At 39.9% G+C, this 26412-nt stretch overlaps 1 protein-coding gene across 3 annotated transcripts in view; it reads right to left on the minus strand.

Moving 5' to 3' along the window:
* The window catches only part of MPPED2 (metallophosphoesterase domain containing 2), a 129282-nt gene that overhangs the window by 48923 nt on the left and 53947 nt on the right, over window positions 1-26412 (minus strand). For 2 of the 3 annotated variants that reach the window (XM_035117862.2, XM_035117871.2), the window contains exon 4: window positions 5776-6001. In XM_035117862.2, the coding sequence (XP_034973753.1) occupies window positions 5776-6001 (226 nt within the window). Of the gene's footprint in view, window positions 1-5775; window positions 6002-12735; window positions 12834-26412 lie in introns of all 3 variants that reach the window. The other variant, XM_035117881.2, reaches the window with a different exon arrangement.

Raw genomic sequence — 26412 nt, forward strand, 5'->3', positions numbered from 1 at the left:
GAAAATCAGGCCATGTATCAACTCTATAGAGATTCTTACTTTTTTCAGGGCTATATTTTCATGAAACTCTGCATCTAATGGCTTTAAATACTACCAGGCCCATCAGACAAAGCTCAAATTTTCTACACACTAGAGACTATAAATATGCACCGCTGCTCACTCCAATTGCAAACACACATGAATGCTCCTGTGTTTTGGAAGTTATTTTCCACATACACATTCTATTAAATTGTAAGTTAGGAGGCACTACTTGAATTCTCTTAGGTCTGTAAAAAGCTTTCAGATGTACCGTGAGAAATCACCTGTAATGAATACAGACTGATATTTCTTTGCTATAGCTGCACTGAGTTGGCAATTTACATTTTCTAAATATATGGGTTATATTCAGTTTTCCCAATTTGATGGCAATTACTCTTTAGAAACCTCTTGACAGGCTAAAAACTCTAAGAGCTGCAGCTGTTATTCTTGGTTTGATCCCTCTCATGAAATGAAAACCACTAACTATACCAATGAATGAGGACCCCTCCCCCAAATTCCAAATGAACTTGTCAGCATGTCTCATTTTAGGGCCAAATAATCTTTTCAGCCACTGCAGCTGCATCACCTCCTCCTCAATAAGATTCAAGATATCCTTATAGGTGTAACATAGGTGCACATAAAAAATAAAACTTTAGAAAAAATATCTGTCATAAACTCTCACACTCAGCATCAGGTTTTGTCTGATCCAGTATGAAATCTGTGCATGTGTATATGTATAATATCGTACGTCTGTTCAAGAAGAAACTTTCCTGAAGAAAGCCATGGATATGCATATCCATCCATATACAAATTTATTTATTTTTAATACTTCTAAGCTTCCTTTCATCCTGGTGATTTCCACAAACATGTATAATAAAAGCAAGACTCTTAACCAGTATTCTCAACATGTTAAACTCATGCCCCCTTTTAGCTAACATAAAAATGCCCCTTTCAAACCTAGCTCCCCTAATTATTTTATTTGAATTTTTAAATGTATTTTAATTGTGTGACTATTTATTTTTTACTTACATTGTACATGTTTCTGGGCACACACAAGATCTTCAGATGCTTGAGAAACACTGCTGTTAACAATAATACTGGCAAATCCCAACTTACAAAACTAAAAAGTTAGAAAGGTGATAAAGCCCGTTTAAAATGCTTGAGCAAATAAAAATATTTTGACCTGGCACCAAAAAGACTGGCCTGTCAGCACCAGTCGAACGTCCTGGGGAGGATATCACCAACTGATGGTACTCAAGAGAAGGGCCTCATCTGAAAATCCTAATACATGAGCACACTGTTATGGGAGGAGGCATTCTTCATTGTATTTGGTTCCAAGTAGTTTAGGTCTTTAAAGGTAAACACTAGCACCCTGGTTGTATAAGGGATTTACTTGAGCTGAGTGGATGCCCTAGAGCAGGCATGTCAAACCTGCGGCCCTACAGATGTTTTGGACTACAATTCCCATCTTCCCCAACCACTGGTCCTGCTAGCTAGGGATCATGGGAGTTGTAGGCCAAAACATCTGGAGGGCCGCAGGTTTGACATGCCTGCCCTAGAGAACAGGCTGGATTAAACTTCTTCTGGGTACACATAAAAACAGGTGAATCGTGGCCTTTAAGTTTGGTAAAATTTATTCTTTAAAAAATAATAATCATGGTCAAGAATTTAATTCTGACAAAGTTGGGGATCAGTATTTAGTAATAAGTAGTTGCCTGGTTTCAGTTTTTTCTTTTCTTTTCTTGCTGTTTTATTTTAATGGATTTTGTATTGTTTAATATGTCGGTGTTTGACCATAAATAAGTGAAATACTTTTTAATATAAAATGAATACATAAAATATTAAGCCATGTAACCATGCGGTGAGACTATTTTCAGTGGGGGGGGGGCGTTGCATCTGGGAAGAGATAAAGCTCTCCTTCCTTCCCCACCTTGTGATCCTGTTTCCATTTGAGCAATACGTATGTTCCCACCCAGCTGTTTCAGAGCTAAAAACTGGCATCAAGATGTATTACATGCCTCCAAACAGAAGGTGAATTGTTAGTTGGAGGGGAGTTCGAAGACATTACATTTTCAGTGTGTCAAGGCAGACAATGAATCTGAGGGTTTTCAACATTGCGGTGTATCGCCAGCCAAACATTGCGATTTGGTGATAAACTGTGATGTTTGGCTGACGCTAAACGGCGATGTTGTAAAAAGCTGCATTGGCCCCAGTTAGTGAGGTGCTGGGTGAAAGTGCCGCAGCTCTCACCATGGGAGCTAAGGCTCTTTCACCTCGGTGCCTCGAGGGCTGTAACCAATACAGCTGGTCCCAGCCTGCTGCTCAGCTGGTGGGCCCCCAAGCTGAGTGAGCCCCAAGTTCCCTGCCACTTGCACGTGATCAGCAAGGACCTTGGGGTTTCTTGGCCAGGCTCTTTCCATCTTCGCTGGCATGGGGGGCAGGCGAACTGCCTTGCCCGCTCGCCCCCCACTCCTCGAAGATAGACTAGGCGGTGGCCAAGCACACTGGGCCTGTCAGGTTCCATGTGTCAGACTGCCTTAGCTTGTGCGGGTACACTGCCTCTTTCCTCTGGGGGTCATTCATCCCTGAAGAGAAGATGCAGCCCACCTTCCTAGGTGAAGTCCGCAAGGCACGGGGTGCAAAGCCACCCTATCCGCGCCTTGCGAAGAGGGGCGGCTGGCATGTGCTGGGCCTGCCAGCAGCATCCAAAAGCCCCCACACCACCTGGCTGCCTTCCATCGGGAGGGTGGCGCCATCTTTCTGGGAGGAAAGGCACAGCACACCCCCTCAGATAAAGGCTGCCCGGTGGTAGACAAGCAAGGCTGCAGCCCCGATCCTGCTCCGACTCTCCTGCAAGTGGGGTCGAGGTTGGGCTCTCTCATCAGGGGAGGGGGAGCACTTTAACGGAGCCCCCATCCCGCCATTGGCTCCTGCGAGCTGGTGGCGGGTCTGGGGCTCCGTAAAACTGCTTTGCTGAGGGAAGGGCAGCAGCACGCTCCTCAGCCAAGCCATTTAAAGCAGCAGAGGGGGGGGAACAAGCTGTATTGGCTTGTTTATTCCTCAGCGCACTGGGTGCTGGAGGCAGAGGGACTCAAGAGCGATGACGGTTTCACCAGCGATATACTGCTGAATGAAGCTGTCATCGCGATCTCTTCCCTCCATACCTGTCCTGGACCGATATATTGATATATCGCCCCGTGCTATTCTGCATCTCGTGTCATTGTTTCTCTTTTTGGCTTGAGTTAAAGAGAGATGGTTTGGATGTTAAATCTGGATTTCAATTTTGCCCCAGAACTGACCTAAAAGAACTGAAAGCCGCTGTGAGGGTCTCAGCCTGAAGCATTTCCCAAACATGCTCACCAGTCTCCTTAACTTATAGGACAAGATGAATTAAAAATCACTTATCAATTTCCCTACCACCAATTGCTCTGAACATAAATTTACTGCAATTCCTAACAGTTTTACACAAATTAGCTCAACCCAAATTTAGAGCATGGGAGGGAAATCTTCATCCTGTGGGGGGAAATGTAGTCTATAGAGAAAATAGAAGACAAGGCTTAACTGGTGTTACTAAATATATGTATCTGCTTCTTTTTACTGTTTGTGTACACATGAAATTGTGTCCCCACTTCTGGTCTAGCTCCATCTACTACCGTAATGCAATGATACTTTCTAGCAGGTCAATACAGCAAAAAAAAAAATCAAAAATCAAAATCACAAAACGGGTTGCTGTCTGCAGTGGAATCCCTGCCACTTAGAGATTTTGCTCTAGGTAATCCAAATATGAATGGGTAGAATCCATTATGAGACAGAGTTAAGAGTTTAACTGCTTCTGCTAAAAGAAGGAGGTCATTCTGAGGCCATTTCCAATGCTCACAGTCTCTGGTTAGGAAACCTAATTTCCCAATTTTCTGTCACTTAAGATTTTATAACTTAAGATGTTACATTCATGCAGGCAGAATATAAAATATTCCGAATACAGGTTTTTAAAATGTAGGACCCAAGTCTCAGAAAGAAGTAAGCATTCTGTTTACGAAGGATTTTTTTTTAAAAGGAGAAACATAATATTCAAACAGGTTGCCATCAAATTTTTCACTTGGTTCAGTGCCCCAAACAGGAATTACGTAAGGGAATGTGAAACTCCAGCCTTGCATTTAAAAACAAAACCCACCTAAATTTAGGTAGGATGTGCACAGTGGTACCTCGGTTTAAGAACAGCCCTGTTTACGAACTGTTCGGTTTACGAACTCCACCAAACCAGAAGTGGTGTCCCGGTCTGCAAACTTTACCTCGGTCTAAGAACGGAATCCAAATGGTGGAAGGGCACTAGTGGGGGGAGGTCTGATTAGGGAAAGCGCACCTCGGTTTAAGAATGGTTTCATTTTAAGAACGGACTTCCGGAAAGAATTAAGTTCATAAACCGATGTACCACTGTACATGAGTAGTTGGCAACTAGTACAGTACACCTGTGGGTTGTATGGCCAGTGGATGACTTTTTTCTGGTCCATCACTAGTTGGTGGCCTCCTCATAGCCAGTTACAATGAAAGGTTCAGACAATCCATATTACTGATGAAGGAGGAAGAAATATAAGAACTGCAGAAAATTAGCAAAGGCAGCTTGCTTTATTCAAATGCTACCTTCTAACAAAGAAAACAACATTTAAGCATAGAACATGCTCCACACGTAAGAACTTGATGGGTATATACTTTCTGCAGGGAAGAGATGACATAGGGAATTGGGTCAGACACAGTACTTGGCCATGGAAACATGCTAATATCAAGAAAACAGTATATGGTGTAAGTCATATCTGAGCTGCTGCCAAATGCTAGTCTGGGTTCCCTCTGTATATAATGGTGCCATTAGCCACAGACAGCCCCACTCTGTCCTCTGCAGAGATCTGCACTGCCTCTTATGGCACCCCAACTTCCTATTCTCTCTCTGCCCAAGGAAGAAAGCACTTGATTTTAGTTCATATTCAGTTAAATGAGGGAGACCTCAGCAGAGACATAGATGGTGGAACAAAGATCTCAAAAACATGCAGTATCTAATCAGCAAATTACCCACAAAAGTGTTGGGAGAACAAGCAGGCATACAATAGCCTTCAATATCAGTCTATTTCAGAAAGCATCACACTATACCAGGCGGCATTGGGGTAGTTTTACAGAAACAATTTGCAGAGGTGGTATAAACAGCAGTGCTCCTTTTCTAACTTCATTTACTCAATGTCAAACAAATACAGTCTTTACTATAGTCACTAAAACAAGACTGTCCCTGTTTTTATAGTTGTTCATGCTTCGTCTGATTTTATTTTAGTTTTATATCCCACCATAGCATGCTGGCCTTAAGCTGATTTACACAATTCAACCATTTCCTCCATAATACCAATGTATTACTCTCTCCTCCAAATCTTGGACTATCAATCTAAAGATACAGAAAACTAGAATTTTAGGATCCAAAGTCTGAAAATTGTCCGCTAAAAATGCTAAAACCAAAACACAATAATGTTGATAACTTTCCCGTATCAAATACAAATTATTCTAGCATTTGTCATATTAATCTGGGGTACTAATAATTTATAAAGTAAAACAAGAAAGCAAGCCAACAAGCAAATATTGTGAAGATCATAGGAACAACTATTGTACACCTATTTTCAACACTTTTCCAGCAGAAACAACAGAATTTGTCAATGTAGGAATTTTTTCATATTACTGAACTAATCACACACACAAGCAAAGAAAGTTTAAACTGAGACTTACCAAGGGGCACCATATATTCGGAATCCTTTGACTGTTACTTCAGAGTCTTGCAAGTAAATACTGTTTGTCAGAAGTGACTGAACATTGTCAAAGTCCTCTGGTTTCAATTTGGACACAGAGGGAAAGCGGTAGTAATCCTGTTTAACAAGGTCTGCCATGAATTCTTTATCAAATGTCAGTTCATGATTCCCAGCAATCACTATTTTATATTCATATGGCAAATTTCCTGAAACAACAAAAAAGCATTTAATAAGCATACCTGTGCCCAGGTTTTGTATTTTTTTAATGCACACTTTAAGGACACAATGGATATATTTGCATTCCTGTGAGAAACAAAAGCTATTACTGCTATTCTGTGCAATCATATATTATCGCTTATGTAAAATACACCAAGAAAATGCATATGTATGTGTGTATAGATGCATGTATTCAAAGTCTAAGAAAATGATCCTCTTGATAACTTGATGTGCCTAAATTACTTAGGCTGCAATGCTATGCATAATTCCCTGAGAGTAGGCACTATTCATAGGACTGATTTCTGAGAAGGCATGCATAAGATTCTTCATAGGATTAAGGAGTGATAAAAAAGGGAATATCTTCCACTCTGTTGCATGTTTTCCCACTAGAGACTGTGGCCATGCCATACAGGATGGCAAACAGGACGATTCTATTCTATTGTTTTCAGGGATCTAGTTGTAGGTCCATTTCCACAAGACTGAAAAGAAATATAAGCATATTTCAGTCGCATCTCTCATGTGAACTTTATTAGCAACCATGAAACACATTTTCCCTATATTATTCTTTCTGTTTAAAGGGTCCTCCAACCCTCTTGACCTGCTTTTCTGGAGAAAGCAGTGGCTTCAGGGAGAGGAGAAATTGGCAGTGTTTGTCTCCTTGCCCCCTCCCTCCAGCACCAGCGGAGCTCTGCTAGGCACAGCTCTTGATCCAACCCACTGTATTTTCCTCATGATTCTTGATGAATGAACTTCATTCTGCCTGTAATAATTCATGGGACTTAGTACGTTCTAAATGCTTGAGTGCTTTCATAATACTGCATGGGCCTGGAAGGAAGAGCTGACTTGACACTCTAGTTTCACAATTTCTTTTTCTTGGAAGGAAACAGAAAATAGGTGTTTCTTGTTTATTATAGAAGAAATAGTCAAACAACCAATATACTTCTTTCCAAAGCCAGCTCTTTCAAAAATTGGAGTGGGGGCGGGGTTGAAAGGAGGCTTTGTTCATTGAGCCTCACCTCACTCCTTTTTCATGCCTCTAGCGCTAGTTACAAGAACAAAGTGTAGGCAATCAAATTACAGAATATATGGATCACATTCATATCAACACCTTCTGAAACGGAAAGAGGTCAGTATAGGGTACGTTCATTTTCTGATTCATTTACAAAATAAGCTGGTATGCAACCTTGTTGGCATGGATGTGCTTTTACAAGGCTGACTTCGTATTGACAAGGGGTTGCATTCACCAGGTAAAAAACTATTTTAACTACCTCTGCCCACTGCATTTAAAACTGATTTCTTAAGGTACAGTATTGTTCTTGCACATTTTTAGTGACAATCAATTTAGAGATCAATTAAAGATTGAGCTAACGAAAAGTAAATCGACTGTGGGTATAATACTAAGGAAGACGTTTATCATATAAATTGTGAATATACACAGCTTTTGTTTTGATATATTTAAAAGCAAATTGTACTAAAAAATGAATGGCATGTAGAATTTGATAAACAAGAACTATGTGCTACAATCCTACAGTGGTGCCTCGACTTACGAATTTAATCCGTTCTGAAAGCACCTTCGTAGGTCAAAAAATTCGCAAGTCGAAAAGCACCATTGGAAACGCAGTTTCCCATAGGAATGCACTGGAAACAAAATTCGTAAGTCGAAGCAACACCATCTAGAAATTCGTAAGTTGAAAAAACCCTATCTAAAACCGCCGCTGTTTCCATTCGGATGTTGAGAAATTCGTAAGCGTGTGGCCATTTGCCCCATTCGTAAGTCGAAAAATTCGGTTGTTGAGTCCTTCATAAGTCGAGGTACCACTGTAAGAAAATTTCAGTTATTTTAGTGGAACTTATTACCATATTGAAATTTGGAAGAACAGAATAATATAGTATGAGGGTGACTGACTGGTGGCAATCATAGTGTTAAAAATTAAGACTATTTCAGGTTTGCATGTATTATGTGTACTGTATAGGTCTCCACGTGTCAAATGTCAAATGCACGAAAACTAAAATTATCCATGATTAGCATTTAAGAATGAAAATATGATTATCAGTTGAGGGTATCAGTAAACACCCGCATGGATACAGTTTGTGTTGATAACCTATAACTGGGCAGCACACTCCTTGTGGCCTCAGCTTCAGTCCCTGTAGTTCTCAGTGCCCCAGGCAACTTCTATACCTTCACTTTGATGAAGTACTGCCAAAGTGAGGAGAAAGAAAAGACCCACTAGAAAGCAGGATGATACACCCATGAGTTCCAAGACTCAATCACAAAGTATGGCACTACTGCAAAGTTGCGCTATGCAGTTTCACCTCTGAACTCATGCATCTGTCTAAATGCCTGCCTGTTCTAGGAGTTTCCAATAAACTCAGGCAGAGAGAAACAAACTTGAGTGCCCCTGAGCAGAGGTAGAAGGTATTGGGGCCCTCTGCTACCTCCTAAGACTTTTTGTTAGAATCAAATAATTGTAAAGTTGGGAGGGACCCCAAGGGTCATCTAGTCCAACCCTCTGCAATGCAGGAATCTCCACATAGAATCAAGTTTTGAGTTGCTTTGAAACTAGCTGCAGTGCTCCAACTTGTGCTTTTATTTTGGATCCAGTCTCTGACAGACTGCAAGTCTGTAAGTATCTATCTCGTCACTTTTTACTTGTCAGCAGTGTCTTGATCAAATCCAAGGCAGAAGAGATACCATCAGGGCCTGCACTGAGTGTGGCAAAGTGACTCAAGGAAAAGGTACCAACAAAAGAAGAATGGCAGATGAAACTGATGGAGTATGCGGAGTGGCAAAACTGACGGGGAAGATCCGAAACCAGGAAGATCAAGTATTTACTAAAGATTGGAGTAAATTTGTACTTTATTCAAAAGACCACTGTAAACAGTTAAAATCTTTGGCAGGGATGCAAGGACTCTTGCAATGTGGAATTATTTGTGATAATTACAGTTAATTAATAGATAATGGTAAAAGATGCAGCAAACTTAAATTGAAATATGGAATCCATGGAGGGAGGGAAGGAAGTCCGAAGGTTCAAAAGAACCTTGTACAGTATTTGAATGTTTGAGCAGGTAATCTTTTATATGTATAAAATTGTTAAAAACCTAATAAAAAAAGAAGAAAAGGCTGAAGAGAACATGTCAAAAGAGCCAAACACACACGCAGAGAGTGTTGTGTCCTAAGTCATAATAATACATCCTGAGAGGGGAGAAAAGAGACACATGATATTTCTTGCAGTGATGGGAGAGACAGCAGAATCATGAATATCAGAGTGATGAGCAATGAATGGGGTGCAAGTCTGTGAGTCTGTGGATAGTGAATTGAGGGAGGCAGCCGGGGGGGGGGGGACAAGAAAGGAAATATTTTTATATTATTTTATTTTATTTTATTGGGAAAGATGATCTCTAAACCTTGAGCTATTTCACCTTGCATGCCCCCCACCTGTGCCCCTGGCAATAAGTGTTATCTAATAATATACCGTACTGTATTTGGAAGAAAGGTTTTATAACCTGCTTTTACAACCACTATGGCAATATAGTGAGGATCATTTCCCAGGGCAGTGGTTCCCAAAATCCCTCCCACTCACATGGACCACTTGAGCATTGCTGAGTGTCTTTATCTACCACTTGATGATTGTTCTGTCTGCTGTAGCATAAGGCCCTGTGATAAATGCTGTACAGTGGTACCTCGCAAGACAAATGATTTGCGCAACGAAAAACTCGCAAGACGAAAGCATTAAAGTCTCTTCCGCTCGCTGCCCTCGCTGCCGTGCCATGCTCGCCCTCGGGGATCCGCTGCTGCCTGCTGCAGTTGCCGGCCCGTGATCGGCCCCCTCAGCGCCACTGCACGCTTTCTCCTGCTTGCCTCATGCTCTGCGCTCGGCCTCAGGCCGGCCCGGGATCGGCCTTCTCAGCACCGCCACATGCTTTCTCCCGCTCACCCCGCGATCTCACTTTCTGCCGCTGCTTCCCTCGGGCCGGGCCGGGATCTGCCCCCTCAACGCCACCGCCGCACGCTTTCTCCTGCTCGCCCTGCGTGCTGCACTCACCCTCAGGCCGGCCCGGGATCTGCCCCCTCAGCGTTGCTGCCGCCGCACGCTTTCTCCCACTCACCCCGTGTGCTGCGCTCACCCTCGGGCCGGGCCGGGATCTGCCCCCTCAGTGCCGCCACACGCTTTCTCCCACTTTCCCCACGCTCTCACTTTCTGCCGCTGCTTCCCTCGGACCGGGATCGGCCCCCTCAGTGCCACCGCATGCTTTCTCCCGCTCACCCCACGCTCTCACTTTCTGCCGCTGCTTCCCACTGATCAGCTGAGAAGCGGGTACAGTACTGAGTGTTTGCGTGTGTGTGTGTAGGCAAGAGGAATAGGAACACATTAAATTTGAATGCATTCCTATGGGAAACTGTGCCTTGCAAGACAAAATTTTCGCAATACAAAACAACTCGTGGAACGAATTAATTTCGTCTTGCGAGGTACCACTGTATTCAGATTGTGTATTTGCACCATGGACCACATGGATGAAGCTCGTGGACCACGGTGTTTAGGGACCTTTGCCCTAGATTTCCAATTAAGTCCTACTCACAGCAGACCCCTTGAAACCAGCAGCCTCAAACTGCTTAATATCACTGATTTCAATGGGTCTACTATAAAAAACATTGGATATTGCCTGTTATGTTTTGAAGACTTTGGTCTCTATTAGTTATTGGAGGCATCCTTTATTATGGAAATCTTGTACATTATCTAACTATTTCCAGAAAGGTCACAGAGCACATCTAGTGCTGTTATAAACCGTGTGCTGTCACATTCCCTGAGAATGTGAGGCTTTTCAAACATTCACTCAAGCTTTTGAGCAAGTAGTTGACAGCAGGTAAAAAAAAGATAAAAACAGTCCAGGATCAAACCAAACCAGACAGCAATCATGGATAGAGACCATACTTAAAAATGTATGACAGTCCACCCTACCCCCCAATTATTTCTGTGAATATCTTTGAGACACCCAAAAAGGTGTTTTGTTATGATTGCCAGGGACTTGTTTTTGTTTTCAATTTTCGGGCACTCAGTGTATTTTTTTAAAATATTTTTTTTAAAATATTTTTTAAAAAATATGAAAAAAAATTGTCCAGTAGCACCTTAGAGACCAACTAAGTTTGTTCTTGGTATGAGCTTCTGTGTGCATGCTCATACCAAACTCATACAAAGAACAAACTTAGTTGGTCTCCAAGATGCTACTGGACAATTTTTTTCATTCCTTCCCCCCCCCATTTTTTTTAAAAAAATATATTTCTACTACGTCAGACCAACACGGCTACCTACCTGAATAAAAAAACACATATATAATCTTTTTGAGGATATGGTTTTCTGAATAGTAGTTCATTCCTCCCACCCCACTTCTTAGCTAAAGCATAATAGGCTGCTCAGCCTGCTGTAATGCCAATGTCCAAACTATTGGTCAACAAAATAAAAAAATTCCTTCAGTAGCACCTTAAAGACCAACTAAGTTTTTATTTTGGTATGAGCTTTCGTGTGCATGCACACTTCATCTGACTAAGCTGATTCATACATATCACAATATTGTCAAATTTCCTACTGGTGAACATCCTTGTCTCATGCTTTTGTGTTTTCATAGAAAGAACCACTTCTTCCTTGGAAAATGTGGTAAAGCAGATAGTGAAAGGTATTAAAATGCAGGAAATTCAGCCTCCACCATTGTCTGTAAACTAGGACTAAGATTTGCAAGAGAATTGATTATGATAAGCAAGAGATTATGATAAGCAAGAATTGATTATGATAAGCAAGAGAATTGATTATGATAATACATGTAACTATAAAAAAAAATCAGAAAAGCCTCTAGAAAAAATATGAGTTCACAGGTTTCCAAGAACCGATTCCCACAGATTCATTTCCCTGAAAGAGTCAACCCTCCTTTTGTGCACATTGATATTGCTCTCAACAACATCTCCATATGTGCATTAGAGCAACTGCTAGGAATGGAACATTTAATCTCTTTAACCAAAGTACTATGACTTGTTCCTGCTGCTTTCTTCTCAAGATCTGTAGCTCTTAATGTATTTTACAACGAACGCAGTCAACGATTCTAGCATGTAACCAGATCCACCTCTCAAACTACTTTGCCAAATCAACAACTCTATTAGCCAAACTGTCCAAATATAATGATCACCTTTCTTTCATAATCCGACCGAAGAATCTTGAGCAGCACAACAGGGACGAGATGCTAACTTTGTACACACAGAGAGAGGGGGAGAGTGGTGCCAAACAACAAGCATTCCTCAAAACTAACGAGCAAATATTTTTGAGGGGGGAAAAATCTCATAAGCACTACATTTTAATCACAAATTTTACCTTTCACAAAAAATATATATATATCCTTCAAAAGTGATATTTGAATTAGGCAGAGGCTGAAAGGACATTCAGAGAAGCATATGGAAAATCCATCAAGGCAGACAGAAGAGCGAACAGCCAAACAGTTTTGGTTTTATGCAAGGAAAACACCAGGCTACAGCACAGGGGAAAGCAAAGGCCGAGACCTACAGAGTCCTGCGATAAATCTAAGGCTCACACATAAAAGCTCTCCTTTGTTGAAAATGTTGTTAGACACAACAAAACACAAATGTTACGTAAGAGCAAGCTCTGCCTCTGACCTTTCACTCTGTAACCGTCAGGCTTCATTAATTTTCACAAGGCCTGACAGCTCTAGCGTTAATACTCACGCTTGCTGATCGAGCCACACAGCAGGTTCAGACTGCTACCTTCTCCTCTGAAACTCATGCATTAGGGTTCCTTCCATGCTGGCAATGGAAAACCAAGTCTAAGAAACATTAAACACAAAAAACTACGTTACAATAATGCCAGGGTTGAGCCATAAACCCATCAAGCAGGGAGAGTAATGGGAGTCCCACCTAGACTAAATCCCTGAGTGGGCGAGAGCACATATGGATCTCCATTAGAGTCCACAATACTGGGATACATTAAAGAAGTGGATTCCCAAACCGACGAGAGTTGAAATCCATTGGTGATCCTCTGCTGGTGGAAAGGGGTGGGGGCCACTTTTTCTGATCCCCTCTCTCGCTTGCACCCTCTTCGCCCTCATAACCTGCTCAGACACACTCCAGATCAACTGAGGGGGGAATATGGAGAAGCTGCAGGATGCAAAGGAATAGCTGGAAATTATCTACCTTCCTGATGGATCCTTCTGTTACCGCAGGGATGCCACCCTTCGCCATTCCCCAATTAGTGGCTTAAAATAGTATACAGTGGTACCTCAGTTTCCGAACGTAATCTGTTCTGAAAGACCGTTCGACTTCTGAAATGTTTGAAAACCGAGGCGCAAAGGTGCAGAAAACTGAAAAAAAGAACATGTACACGCAGCAGAAGCTGTTTGACTTCCAAGGCGCGTTCAAAAAAACGGAAGCGTTTACTTCCGGCTTTTCGGTGTTTGGAAACCAAAATGTTAGGCTTCCGAGACGTCCGAAAACCGAGGTACCACTGTACATGCCTGTCTAATGGCAGGTTCCTTAGAAAACTTAGTATCACCGACTGGAATAGGTGACTTCAAAAGGGGCTATATATGTGGGGGCCAATTTAAAGTTCCCATAGAAGTTAATGAAAATACTTGCTTCTACAAATTTATGTCTCAACCATAACATTATTCTAATGTAACTGTTTGTGATTGGCACCCTTTTATAAAAAAAAACTTCCTTGAGCAAAAGGAGGGAGGGGGTAAGAAATGTTTCATACAAGTTAAACATTATTATGTTCCAACAATTTTTTGGTTTCTGTTTATATCATGGTTCTTTAATAATATATAGCAGTTGCTAAGGTTGCAATCTTAAACACACTTGCTAAAGAGTAAGCCTTGCTGAATACAGTAGGATTTACTTCTGAGTAGACATGGATATGATTGCACTGTAGGTTAATATGATTCTTCAATATATTCCAGCAACAAGTTCCTACTAGAATTTACTAACTAGGGCTCATTATTTCTTTGTCTTAAAATTATGGCCCAATTAAGCATTTACATACCATTTTGGGGCTGGGGCATATCAGTGTACAGTTCAAAGCACTGTAGCCTTAGATACTTTCTGGAAACAAAAATAGCACTCCAGCAAGTATTTAGGATTGTATTGTCAGTCATTTTGGTTTTTATTTAGATTTTGAATTTTATAATGTAAAACAAACAGAAAATACCGAAACAAGCAATATCTCTTACATTACACTGCAGAATTGCATAAATCTAAATAAATGTGAAGATACAAAAAGGTCTTAGCAGTGTATGGATTATCAAAACCATATATTATGATAGACTGGAGGGACAGAGTGTCTCTGTTCCGGTTTGTTCACGTAAAATAATAACACCAAAGAAGATAGCAAAACAAATTGTCTTGTGTGTTTTTTCCTCTGGCTACCTTTAATTTGTGTGATCTTTTCCCCCCATTAAGCCAACTGCCACAGTTTACTATACCAATACTGTAGTCAAGTTTGCTTAAATAAAAAGTTTGGCTTCTTATGATGGCTTGAGCTGCCATAAGCAAGTGAGTGTTTAGTTCTTTATTTTTAACATTTTAGTCTTTATTTTAAGAGAGATACAAAAACACTCCACACTGTGGAGAGGGTGAAGTAAGTTGGGTGGTAATAAGGGCAATTTCATAAAATCCTTAAAGGAATATCATATTGTAGACTCCAAAGTCATTTGTTTTTTGCTATCATTATCCCTAAGAATTGCTATCATTATCCATTATCCATAAGAATTGTCTCTCAGCTGGCATGCATCATAACGTAAACAATGTTTGGAACTGCCAGCCCCCAAGTTAAAAGGGTTGGTATAGCAAAGCCCTTCTTAAACATGGATGCTTAGATCAAAAGATAAATGCATATTTTTTTCTGCCGAAAACTTTACTGTACTGCCTGAATTTCCACTGGTTATGTCTGGAACACAAACCTAAGATGTGGCAATGCCATCATTTTAATACCTGTTAATTTGTCCACTGTAGACAAATTAAGCTTGTTCTACCTTCTCATGTAATTACTTATCATCATACATTGCCATAGGTGGACTACATATAACCTACTTAAAATGCTCATCGCTTGAATGCCCAGGCATCTGAATTTGTGTAATTTCAAAATGTGTGATAATGTTGAAAATTCTGCTTGAATTTTAGGGGCAGCACTGAAAAAACAATCATCAATGTTTTGTATTGTTTAGCATCTCGTATCTGAAAACATCAAAACAATCATGACTGAGATATGTGTATTTTTAAAATGTTTCACTACAGCAAGAGAAATACATCACAGATACATTCCTAGCCCAGCCTTTAAACAAGAGTGGATTCTGACCTATCTAGTACAACTACTTGTATTCACTTTTGTAACTATGGGAATCATTAAAGATTCTCTGATAAAAATATAGCTGATTTTTTTAAAAAGAAGCCACACAACCCAGGTGCTAACTACACTGTATTTCCATTGTACTTTTTGTAAACCCTTTTACTGTAACTTTCATACATCTTCATTGTTTGACAATAAATTGAATTCTGAATCTATTGCAACGATCAATTTACATGAAACTGAACTATCCTGAAATAGCCCAATAGTCTGCAGGCAGATGGCAGAAAAAAATGTAATACGGAGAATAAATCTCAGTCCATTTTTGGCAGTCATTCCTTATTTGCACAAGAATAATTTAGAATTAGCTGCACAGAACCTAGGCATGAAGCTATAAGACTTCAGCACTGTTCGCTTCTTCTGTAACCAGTACCTTCAATATCATTTTCTATTTATGATCAGACACTATTGATTTATTATGGCAAAAGCTTTCATGGATTATAGTTCACATCATCAGATACACAAAATGTTATTCTCATTGGAGACATACAGGCAGGCGGACATAAAGGTGACAAATACATAGTGGGCACAAATGTCAATGAAATGCAAAAGGTACATTCTGTGACAATATATAATAAGCACAATCATCATTCACATTAGCAGTAAATGATGATAAAAATCTTTCTAGCTTGGCTATGCTACCATAACAACTACAAATGGGAAATAAAACTGTACATATTTAGGCCTCAACAGGAACCAAGTGGTTGAAAAATTCTAGGTCAGCATTTTTACACTGGAATCTCCCTTTGAAGTACCTTTGATGAAGAATAGTGACTTTCAGGTCAACAGCAGTATGTCCTGGGAGACACTGGTTTCTGGTTGTTGCCTTTATTAAAGTTAGCTTTGTGTTCATTTATACTTTGACAATGCATCTAATCTGATTGCCCTATGTAGACAGCAGAAGGACATTGCTGGCAGGTAGTGGCTTATATTAGTTGGAGAATGATCCAGGGAATGAACCCCAGATGGTTTGGCATCATTAAGTCCTGTAATAGTGCTGTCTGAGCGCCAAACTACATACATGCTGCTATTTGTATCAGGAAGAAGCTTCAATTGGGACCAATGCAATCTTCCCTTCCATTACAAGTAACTGTTCTGGAGGTGTGAAACCTACAAGAATAGCAGCAGCAGCAGCGAACTCTTCTTCCTTGATTCAAGACCCAAACATCTGCTTTTTCGTGTCTTTAAAAGTTAAATATGATGTTGAACCACATATTTAATGCCATGTGTAATTTGGTTGTACTGTATGTGTGTATTATGGCAGAGCTGGCAGCTATATTTGTTGATAACTGAAACTCACTCCCTGGTGCAACCAGGGCCATCTTAAGCATATCCGGCGCTGTGGTCCAAAGATCCCTCCCTTTCCCAGAGTTGTCGACCTTTTTTTAGGGCCGGAGGAGGCGGGCAGTGGCTGGAGGGGAAGAGGCAGAGGCTGGACTCAGCGCCTCCCGGCTCAGCTGGCCGCTTTGTGCCACGGCGGCCACGGCAGGGAGCACACCAAGTGAGCGGGCCTGCGCAGACAGAGCGAGAGCACGTGCGCCACTTCCGCCTAGCGTTGGCTCAGTTTTTTCCCTTTTAGCCTTCTGGTGCCCTGCAGAATTTGGCGCCTGCAGGCTAAAAGGGAAAAAAATCGAGCCAACGCTCGGTGGGAGTGGTGCATGCACCCTCACTCACTCACCATGCTTGTTCGGTGTTCCCCGGACTCTCGCTTGGTGCCCTCCAGAACTTGGCACCCTGGCGCCCTGTGCCACTAGCCTCTATGGGTAAGACGGGCCTGTGTGCAACTGTGTGTGTGTCCTCTAAGTTCCATTGCCCACAAAGGCTTCTGCATTCACTTCACTGGGGTGGGAGTGGGGGGCAGAAAAATATGAGTGTACCCAGCCCCAGCTTTCACATGGTTAAAAATAAAAGACTAAATGTCCATAATCTTAATATGTACACCACAGCACTCATGACTTGGATTCAAGCTTTGTTTTGTTTTGAATAGAGCCTATCAGTTTTTCTTTTGGAATTTTGTAAATTATAGCATACTAGAGATCACAAATTGTACTCCGTCTCTTACTGTGATTTTAAACGGCTTTGCTGCTTTAAAAAAATTTTTTTTTTTACTATGACTGCACTACTGTATACCATGGAAATAATTTCATCCTTCATACTGCCAGTGGGGCTAAACAGAAATGGGTGTCTTGAATTTGATTAAAGGCAAATTGAAAAAGAACATTTTTGGCTAATATTACATTAGGCTAAAATATAGAAATGAATCCTCATACTATCTAAATCTAATAAGAAAATGCCATCTCCATTTCAAAACTTTCAAAGCCTTCTCTAGAAGTGCATCACAGATCAATTTACATGGTACCTTTGCTGCTAAGCAAAACCAAATCACAGGTTTCAATTGGCTTAACTTATATTGGAAAGTGAGAGAGTAAATGCTTGAAAATGTAATTACTGCAAACAAACTCCATTTTCTCCACTCAGAAGGGAATTTCGGTGGACATTTTATTGCCATCAAATAATATTTATAAAGGCATCAATACACAAATCTATTTCTTTGTAGAATCTTCATTCACTAGATAACCTAATCTCCAGATTTTTGAACAAATTCTTCAGAAGTGGATATTACCTTGTACAAAGAAATAAGAGTCAATTTTAATCATTTGTACTGAACCAAAACAAAGAACCTAAAGCAAACATCCCTGGAAATGCTTCTAACATCATCTGCCTTTATTTCTGCAATTTACAATTGTAATTAAGGGGTTTCTTTCTCTTAATAAAAAGGAAGTAGAATACTTGTACAAAGAGGAAAGAAGGTCATCTTGTGAAATACTTTTCTGCCTGTAATTAAACTAATTATCAACTTCATGTTGGTGCTGGAGAGTGATCCTGGGTTTTTCCATTTATAAATACTTTTCCTTTTCAAAAACCACGGGAATGCTGCTATTTAGAATTTTAAAACAATAGGGCTTAGAAAGAAACACATGAAAGGACTCAGACTGCATAACTTGCCCAGGCAAAATTTGAAAACAGTTAGACTTTTGGAGTGGATCAATTGAAAAACAGATGGCTTGATCCAGCCAACGGTAAGCACTTCTATGTCCTACTGCTGTTGGTGAGAGCCAAGAATGTGCTTAACTCTTCCACTGAAATCTATGAGAGTTTCAAATGATTAGCTTGTGCTGGATAAAAGCCAGAAACAGCTCAAACACAATCCTGGCTGTTTTCATAAAAGAAAGACTGGACAACACTTATAAAGATTTATTGAGCTATTTCAGGAAATTGGATAACAGACTTCCAACCTTTGCCAAAATATTTAAAATAAAAATGAATTGGAAGACACTACCAAATAAATCAACTCATATTTTTCTTCATTTCATTCTGTTTTGATGATTTATAAAACTGGAGAAATGCATAATAATAAAACAGTGTTGAAATTGCCTTCTAAGGTAAAATACTTTTGAAAAACAAAATCACAAGCTTTGAGAGTGAAGCAGACTAACAAACCCATCCCTCAAAAACTCAAAGGTTTACTGAGCACAGGTGAAATAGTAATGTCTTCTCATTTACATATACACGGTTTGGTAAAACAAACTTCTGAAGAGCTTTAGTAAATTACTGCTTGTCTTTATTTGTGTATTGATGATATACATTTAATAAATGACATTTACTAATTACATTTGCATTGTCTTTGAAACATTGCACCCTGTGCATAATTAAAACCATAGCCTCTGCTTATTTAAAAAAGGGATTGAACAAATTTGTGGATGCCAAGAAGATCAATGAATACTGTTTATGACAGCTATATGCTACTCATCATGGTAAGAGACAGCAGGCCTATGAAGAACAGTTGCTGGGGAGCAACAGCAGCTATTGCCTTCATGTTCTGTTTAAGGGGTTCCCAGAGGCATCTGGCTGACCTCTGCATGCAACACGACACTGGACTAGAAATGCCCTAAGTCTGATCCAAGACGGCTCTTTATTCTCATGCTTATTATGTTATAGTTATTTGTTCTTTTATGAAGCTTCTTACAAAAGCCTGAAAGCTCAGATAACTACATTACTATCAGTGAGTCAGTATGAATTAGACAGCACTGCCCTGCTTAATATAATTCAAAAGAAAACCTCGGGGTTTTTTCTTAGCACATGTTTCCCAAAAGGTAGTTAAATGAATAGCTCAGCTGCCACTTGAGTGGGGGTGAATTAAGAGTACAAGGTGCTTGAAACCTAATAATAACAATTCACCATTACTGATAATTATATATTGAAATATATTGATGTTTTTAAGGACAGCCCAAGCATCATAATGTCAACATTCTAGTTAGCCTGTCATAACTCAAGTCAATCTGCAATTTCTTAAATTGCTCACATGTGACAGAAGAATTGCTTCAAAAGTGTTTTATTACTCCAGTGTTAGATATAATGTTACCCAGAATTTTGGCTTATTGTTCCTAATCATTTAGGAATGTTCTACAAAATCACAAGGCACTATTCTTCCTAGGTTGTTCTATGTCTGGTTGCAGTTTGGGAGTGTGTGCGGAATTCTAAAACTTGTCCTGTGTTTAAAATCAAAACTTTCAACATGTATAAAATTAACACAGCAGGCAGATGCACACACAAAACCCAATCAACTCAGTGATGATCAACTTCTTCTACAACCTAATGTGGACATAGTGTTTCAAATTGTTCTTTGGCTTCCCTAGTTTCAAATGTAGTCTTAAATCTGCATCAACACTGATCACAGTTAGATTGCGCTCCAAACCAGGGGTTGAAATCTGAGCTTGATGGGTAAGAAGAGTGCAATACAGATTCAGCGGGTTCTAGGAGTTGGTTCTATCAGCTTCTGGCTCTTATGAATGATCCTCCCAGAATCCTCAGCATCCAACAGTGGCAAGGGGAGTGAGAAAGACCCTCACCAGTGCTGCTACTGTTGCCACCACTACACCAGCTTTTAATATATAGGTATGAAAGAAAGGGGTGGGTGGTAGTGTGTATTCACACTCACTGAGGCAAAGGTTGCTTGTGATGAATGCCAAGAGGGCATGGAAAATTCTAGGAATATTTTGGAGAGTAAGTTTAGGGCTAAAGGGCAGACAATAATTTGGAGGCAAGTTCTCCAGACTCCCCGAGTACAATTCTAAGCCAGGAAATACAACAGTGGTGCATTAGAAAATACTTCCCCATATATATCTATATCTATATCTCTCTAAATCTCTATATATCACTATCTATGCTGGTGATATAAAACTTGTTTTAACTCCTGTAAGGGACAGTATCCATATCAGTACCCATGAAATAATATGCTACCAAAGACCAGTGTTTTAGGAGAGATTGTCGCTCACCTAACATACACTCCAGAAAACATATACAGTATACAAGTAATGATGCAAAAATGCCACCACTGCTATTCTTTACCACTGAAAACATTTGATCATGCACATGTGACTCTGTTAAGAGTTGCTAAAGCACACTACTGTATTAGGAAAGTAGATTCCATTCTTCTAATACTGGCCTTGCCAGGACTTTTATCCTGAGTAATTATATAATTTTTAGTAAATTATAAGATGAACTTATAAGTTGCTTTTGTAGAGGCAAAAGTTGCTGTATCATGTCAAAAGATTCTTGTATGAAGAGGCTTTGTGCATTCAAATCATTTGTGAAATATATACTTTGGCAACTATAGCAAGTCAAGAGCAGACAGCCTTCTTCATAGTTAGCCAACAATGTATTCCTTGATTTCCTATCACCTCAAGTTCTAGGATTCTGTTCAAACAAACACGCTCAAGTTACAGGGTGTTGTTTGAAAATCTCAAGCACCGTGACATAAAAAGACAAGTACACTTCACCAGAACTAGTAATTAGCAGCGGAAGTTAACATAATTCTCACTTCAGTCACTTAAGAAGCTTTAACAATTTGCATCTTATTTACATTCCCTACCAGAAAGGTTCTGCCACCTTCATCGCAAAGTCTGCCATGACTGTTTTTACAGCTGCACTAATAGCGCTATGCGTCCAATACAGCTGTAATGGTTTGTCTTCTCTAGTCAGTCAGATAGATTCTGGAAATCATTTAAACATATCTAGGTAAAGAAGGCATTTATCAAAGTAAGGACTCCCCAGACGTACATTCCTGTTTCTAGATGTTCTACTCTTCACCGCTGTTCTCCACCCTTCGGCAAAAAGTTTGGGAAGGAAGGAATCAATACTGTACTCTACTGCTGATAAATCCCCTTCCCAAAAAAAACACAATACACAGTATTAATGCTTCCAGATAATTACTTTGCATTCATTTATACAAAGGGTGAAAAATTCCTTGATTCGAAATGTAATTCCAACAAACTTATCTACTAGCACAGTGTTTCTCAACCAGTGTGCCTCCAGATGTTTGGGGACTACAACTCCCATCATCCCTAGCTAGCAAGACCAGTGGTCAGGAATGATGGGAGTTGTAGTCCCAAAACATCTGGAGGCACACTGGTTGAGAAACACTGCACTAGCACCATAGTCTATATAGAGAATGAAAAGTATTTAACATATCCCCCAAGAGAAAAGAACAATGGATCTTTCTTATACAAATCTGATTGTGCAGTAAAAAAAATATTCTGAAAGACCATCAATTTAGAAGTGTTAATCGGAGTAGACCCACTGAGTTCATGATTTCTAATGGGTCTACCCCAAGTATGACTTGGATAGATATCACTCAAAGACCCTTCAGTGCCTTCAAGCAACAGGGTTAAATATGAAGACGCCTCAAGGCCAAACTAGAAGTGATGTTAAATGTCTCTCTGGATTTTTTATTTTTTTAAAATGCAACAGAATCATAGTAAGCTGCCTTATACTGAGTCAGATCATTGGTCCATCAGCTCAGTACAGAGGAAACTCAGTTCCTGAATGCCTCTGTCATCGTATGTTTCGGTTCTCAAACATCGAAAAACCAGAAGCAAATGCTTCATTTTCGTTTTTCGGAACCCAAACATGCAACACTGCTTCCACTGTGCGCAAGAAGCTCTTGCAACCAATGGGGAGCCATGCCTCGGCTTCCAAAACGGATTTTGTTTGAGAACTGAGGTACCGGTACCACTGTATTATCTACAGTGCCTGGCATAACAGCAAATGTAGAGGGGAAATTTAACCCTCTGCTGCCCTGGTCTTGGAAAAAGCATCTCATCTGAAGCTGCTCTTTACATTGGAAAGAGATGTCCATTCACACCAATGGGGGCTTCCTCTCACTACAAAGAGCACCTTCCGATGAGAGGTTGTTTTCAGGACCACAGCAGGGAAGTATCATAGAACTGTAGAGTTGGAAGGGACACTAGGGTCATCTAGTCCTGCCTCCTGTAGTGCAGGAATCCTGCCCACAGTCATCCCTGGGTGACTTGAACCACAAACCTTCTGGTTAACAGGTTAAAGCCATCCAAGTTGGTGGCCATCGTTCCCTATAATCATCATCATTATTTTATTTATACCCTACCCAAATACAATAGTTTAACTACCGGTACATGCTGTATGAAGAAGTACTTTATTGCCCTGGAAACGCACTGTGGATACTGAACCTTTAGTTTGCAAATATAACATGAAACTCCAATTCTAATTCTCATTTTGCACACACACACCTTTCAACTTGAACCATTCAACTTAAACTTCCAAGTTCAACCCTTTAAAATTGAACAGTTGCTATATTTGACCTTTTGGTTTGGCTATTTCACGCCAGGTCTCAAACCTCAAACTTGTCTGCAGCATGTACTAGTGGGAGAGTTGGGCTAGTTTCTTGCAGCAAACACAACATAGAGGTTTGTGGTATTTAAAAAATGAACAGATTAAGCTCAACAACTTTGGCTCCCTAAAAAAAGCTCAACAATTCTGGCCAATCCTACAATGACAATGGGTAGATCACTGCCAGTTTTTTTATACTGTGAGTAGATCACAGCCTTTGGGGAGTTGGACGTGCCTGATATATGCTTTTGTGGACCAGAGTCAACAAGGGTACACATACACAAGGGTGTAAGAGGGGAAATGAGGTAAAATGGCAATGAAATGCAAATACTACTGCTGGTAAGAATTCAATTAAAGCTTAAATATATGCTAAATAAGCAGTCACTACCAATAACATCAGTTAAATTAATGAACATCTATTGTGAGACAGCAAGCCATCGTCTTTATTCATCCCTAAACAAATTAGAATCAAGCCTCTTGATGAGAAGTTTGAATTTATCAGTTTACAGACTGTACTCTCTGTATTTCACTGCCATTTAGCAACACTCCCTTTATTTTTTGCTCTATGCCCATTTGCATATATGCATACACAATGCCTACTAAGGACGCTTTATGCATCTGAAAAGTTTATGTCATCATAAAAACCTGTTAAGTCCTTAAGATTCCAGTTCATTGTTTCAGTCTTCTCTATGAAATGCAGCTGGTATTGTTTCACAACATATTACTTTGTTCTGTTATTGAACCAACCTCTCTTTCTCTCTCTGTACCTGACCGTACAGGTATTTTCTGTGCTTCATCAATGCAGCGTACACTTTGCAAAATTTGCTTAAACCATTCTTTCCACAATCTCCCAACAATTTTCTAAAACAAGCCTCTAGTCAACACAAGATTTATCTGCATCGCTTTTCTATATCCTTTAGGGGAAATCAAGCATACTCGATGTAATAAACCAAAGCAAAAACGCCAGCGCTTAGATGCTGGCTACTGGCCCAGGGAAGCAAGAGGATTAATTAGCAAATCAAACTGAACCCTAATACCCAGTAGGAAGCATGGTTCAGAAAACTACCTATTTTTTCTTGTAAAGACAGTAATTCTACGAAACTTGATTAACCCCCTGGTATGGGTAATTACAATAAGGTGAGGGTTTCCCACCCTTGTATTAACATAAGTTGCTGCATGTTGGTTTTCAGTGACACAGTAATTCCTCTAATACTGTGAATAAATGCTAACGTGAGAGTTTTAAGACTCAAGCCCTGTTAGTAGCAAATAGTCTTAGAAAACCTTCACTCAGTGGTTGCTTGACCAGAGAAAATTCATTTCCTACCACACAGGGCAAGCCTAGGAGACATTCAGTTGAGCAAGCATTTTCTTAACTCATTCTAACATAATGCTCACATTCATTCACCAACAATTATGGCTAAGTCAAAGAAAAAGAAATAGCACAATGTCAGAGCCCTAAATATTGTCTGCCATGTAGCCTGGGCCTTACAGACGTATACAACATAAAGCAAAAAGGCTCCGTAATAGAGGGGGCACCGCCGACCAATTTTAAATTGAATTACACAGCCTGCTAATCTTTATGATGAGATAAAATTTCTTTGAACACCAGACATTATGCTAAAATCTGCAGTGCTTTCTCCACCAGCCCAAACATTTTTGTTTCAGGCTGCTCCTCCATAGCACTGTGTAGAAAAACGATGCCCTAACAAAAGCCAAGGATTCTGTTTTGCTTATATTATATACATGTATTCAGTAGAGAGAGAGAAGCATATATACAAACAAATGTTGTATTTCTCTACCTAGATATTAGAAACGGTATGGGAAATAAATGAAAAGAAATGAAGATTCCCCCTTCCCTTCATTATTGACATTTATCTTTAACGGGTAAAAACCAAATAGAAATATTCAAGAAATTCTGAGTAAACTAACGACTGTTTACCACACTCATCTAATTTTGCTATTTTTTGCTTTTTATTTTTAAATGCCTGCCTGCCTGCCTGCCTCTCTCTTTCTCTCTCTGTGTGTGTGTCTTTACTTTTTTGATACATTGAAACCTGCTGATGTAACTTCAAGTTCCAAGAAATCCTAACTATTTTAAAATCCTAACTATTTTAAAAATAGCAACCCTAACTATTTTAAAATATAAATTCCTTAATTTGGGGTTAAAAAAAGGGGGCGCCTTATACATGTAAAAATACGGTATGTTTCAATTGTTGTTGTTTAGTCGTTTAGTCGTGTCCGGCTCTTCGTGACCCCATGGACCAGAGCACGCCAGGCACTCCTGTCTTCCACTGCCTCCCGCAGTTTGGTCAAACTCATGTTCGTAGCTTCGAGAACACTGTCCAACCATCTCGTACTCTGTCGTCCCCTTCTCCTAGTGCCCTCCATCTTTCCCAACATCAAGGTCTTTTCCAAGGATTCTTCTGTTTCAATTATTCATTTGTTTAAAATGTTTCTTGACACCCACACACACCTACTAGCAGAAGATTCTAGGGTGGTGTAGCTTTATTAAAGAAGTTTATGAGAGAAGTATCTACAGAAGGTTTTGAGACGCAGAAAGGTTGGTATCAGAGTACCAAGAATCAAGCCTTCAGATTAAGTACTTCAGAAGCTCTTGTTCAAAGTGATAAGCCTCCTGTCCGTTAATGAAAGTAGAGTCCTAAAAAGAGATCGCTTTCTAAAGATGTAGTTAAACTTACCAAGTCGCCTGGACTATTTAAATCAGCATTTTTATTCAATCACAGCTATTGGGGGCGTGCAAAATTAATAACAAGAGCCAAGGGCTGAGTGCCACAAAATGACGCTTTACAGTAAATCTTCATTCTGGATATAACAAAATGAAGCAATACAGAGTAAAGCAAGTTCCAGATGGCAGGCATCAAAATGAGAGAGTAAATCAAACTAAGATTTGATTCATACTGTGAATATTTCACCCAAGAATTCTTCAAAGTGCCCTTTACTTCAATGAAGTTTATAGACTTAAAAAAAAGTCCAAAAACATAGGATAACTATATGCTGCTAATTTTGAGGGTTGTGCCTTATTTCAAAGGATTTTCATTCATTATATATTAGGAAACCCCAGAGAATTCCAGATATCCCACATTGGGGGGGGGGGCAGTTTTCCAATATCCTGCATTTTTTTCAAGGTTGGACCTAAGCAAAACATACATGCCGGTACTTTTGAGTATAAGACAAACTCGTGGACTTTCTGCCCCTAAATAAATGTAAGTTTAAAATATTAAAATAAGCAAAGAATATACAATTGGGGATAAAAAATGAATTAAAATTAAATGCATACG

The sequence above is a fragment of the Zootoca vivipara genome, chromosome 1 (assembly GCF_963506605.1).
Source record: "Zootoca vivipara chromosome 1, rZooViv1.1, whole genome shotgun sequence".
Taxonomy (NCBI): domain Eukaryota; kingdom Metazoa; phylum Chordata; class Lepidosauria; order Squamata; family Lacertidae; genus Zootoca; species Zootoca vivipara.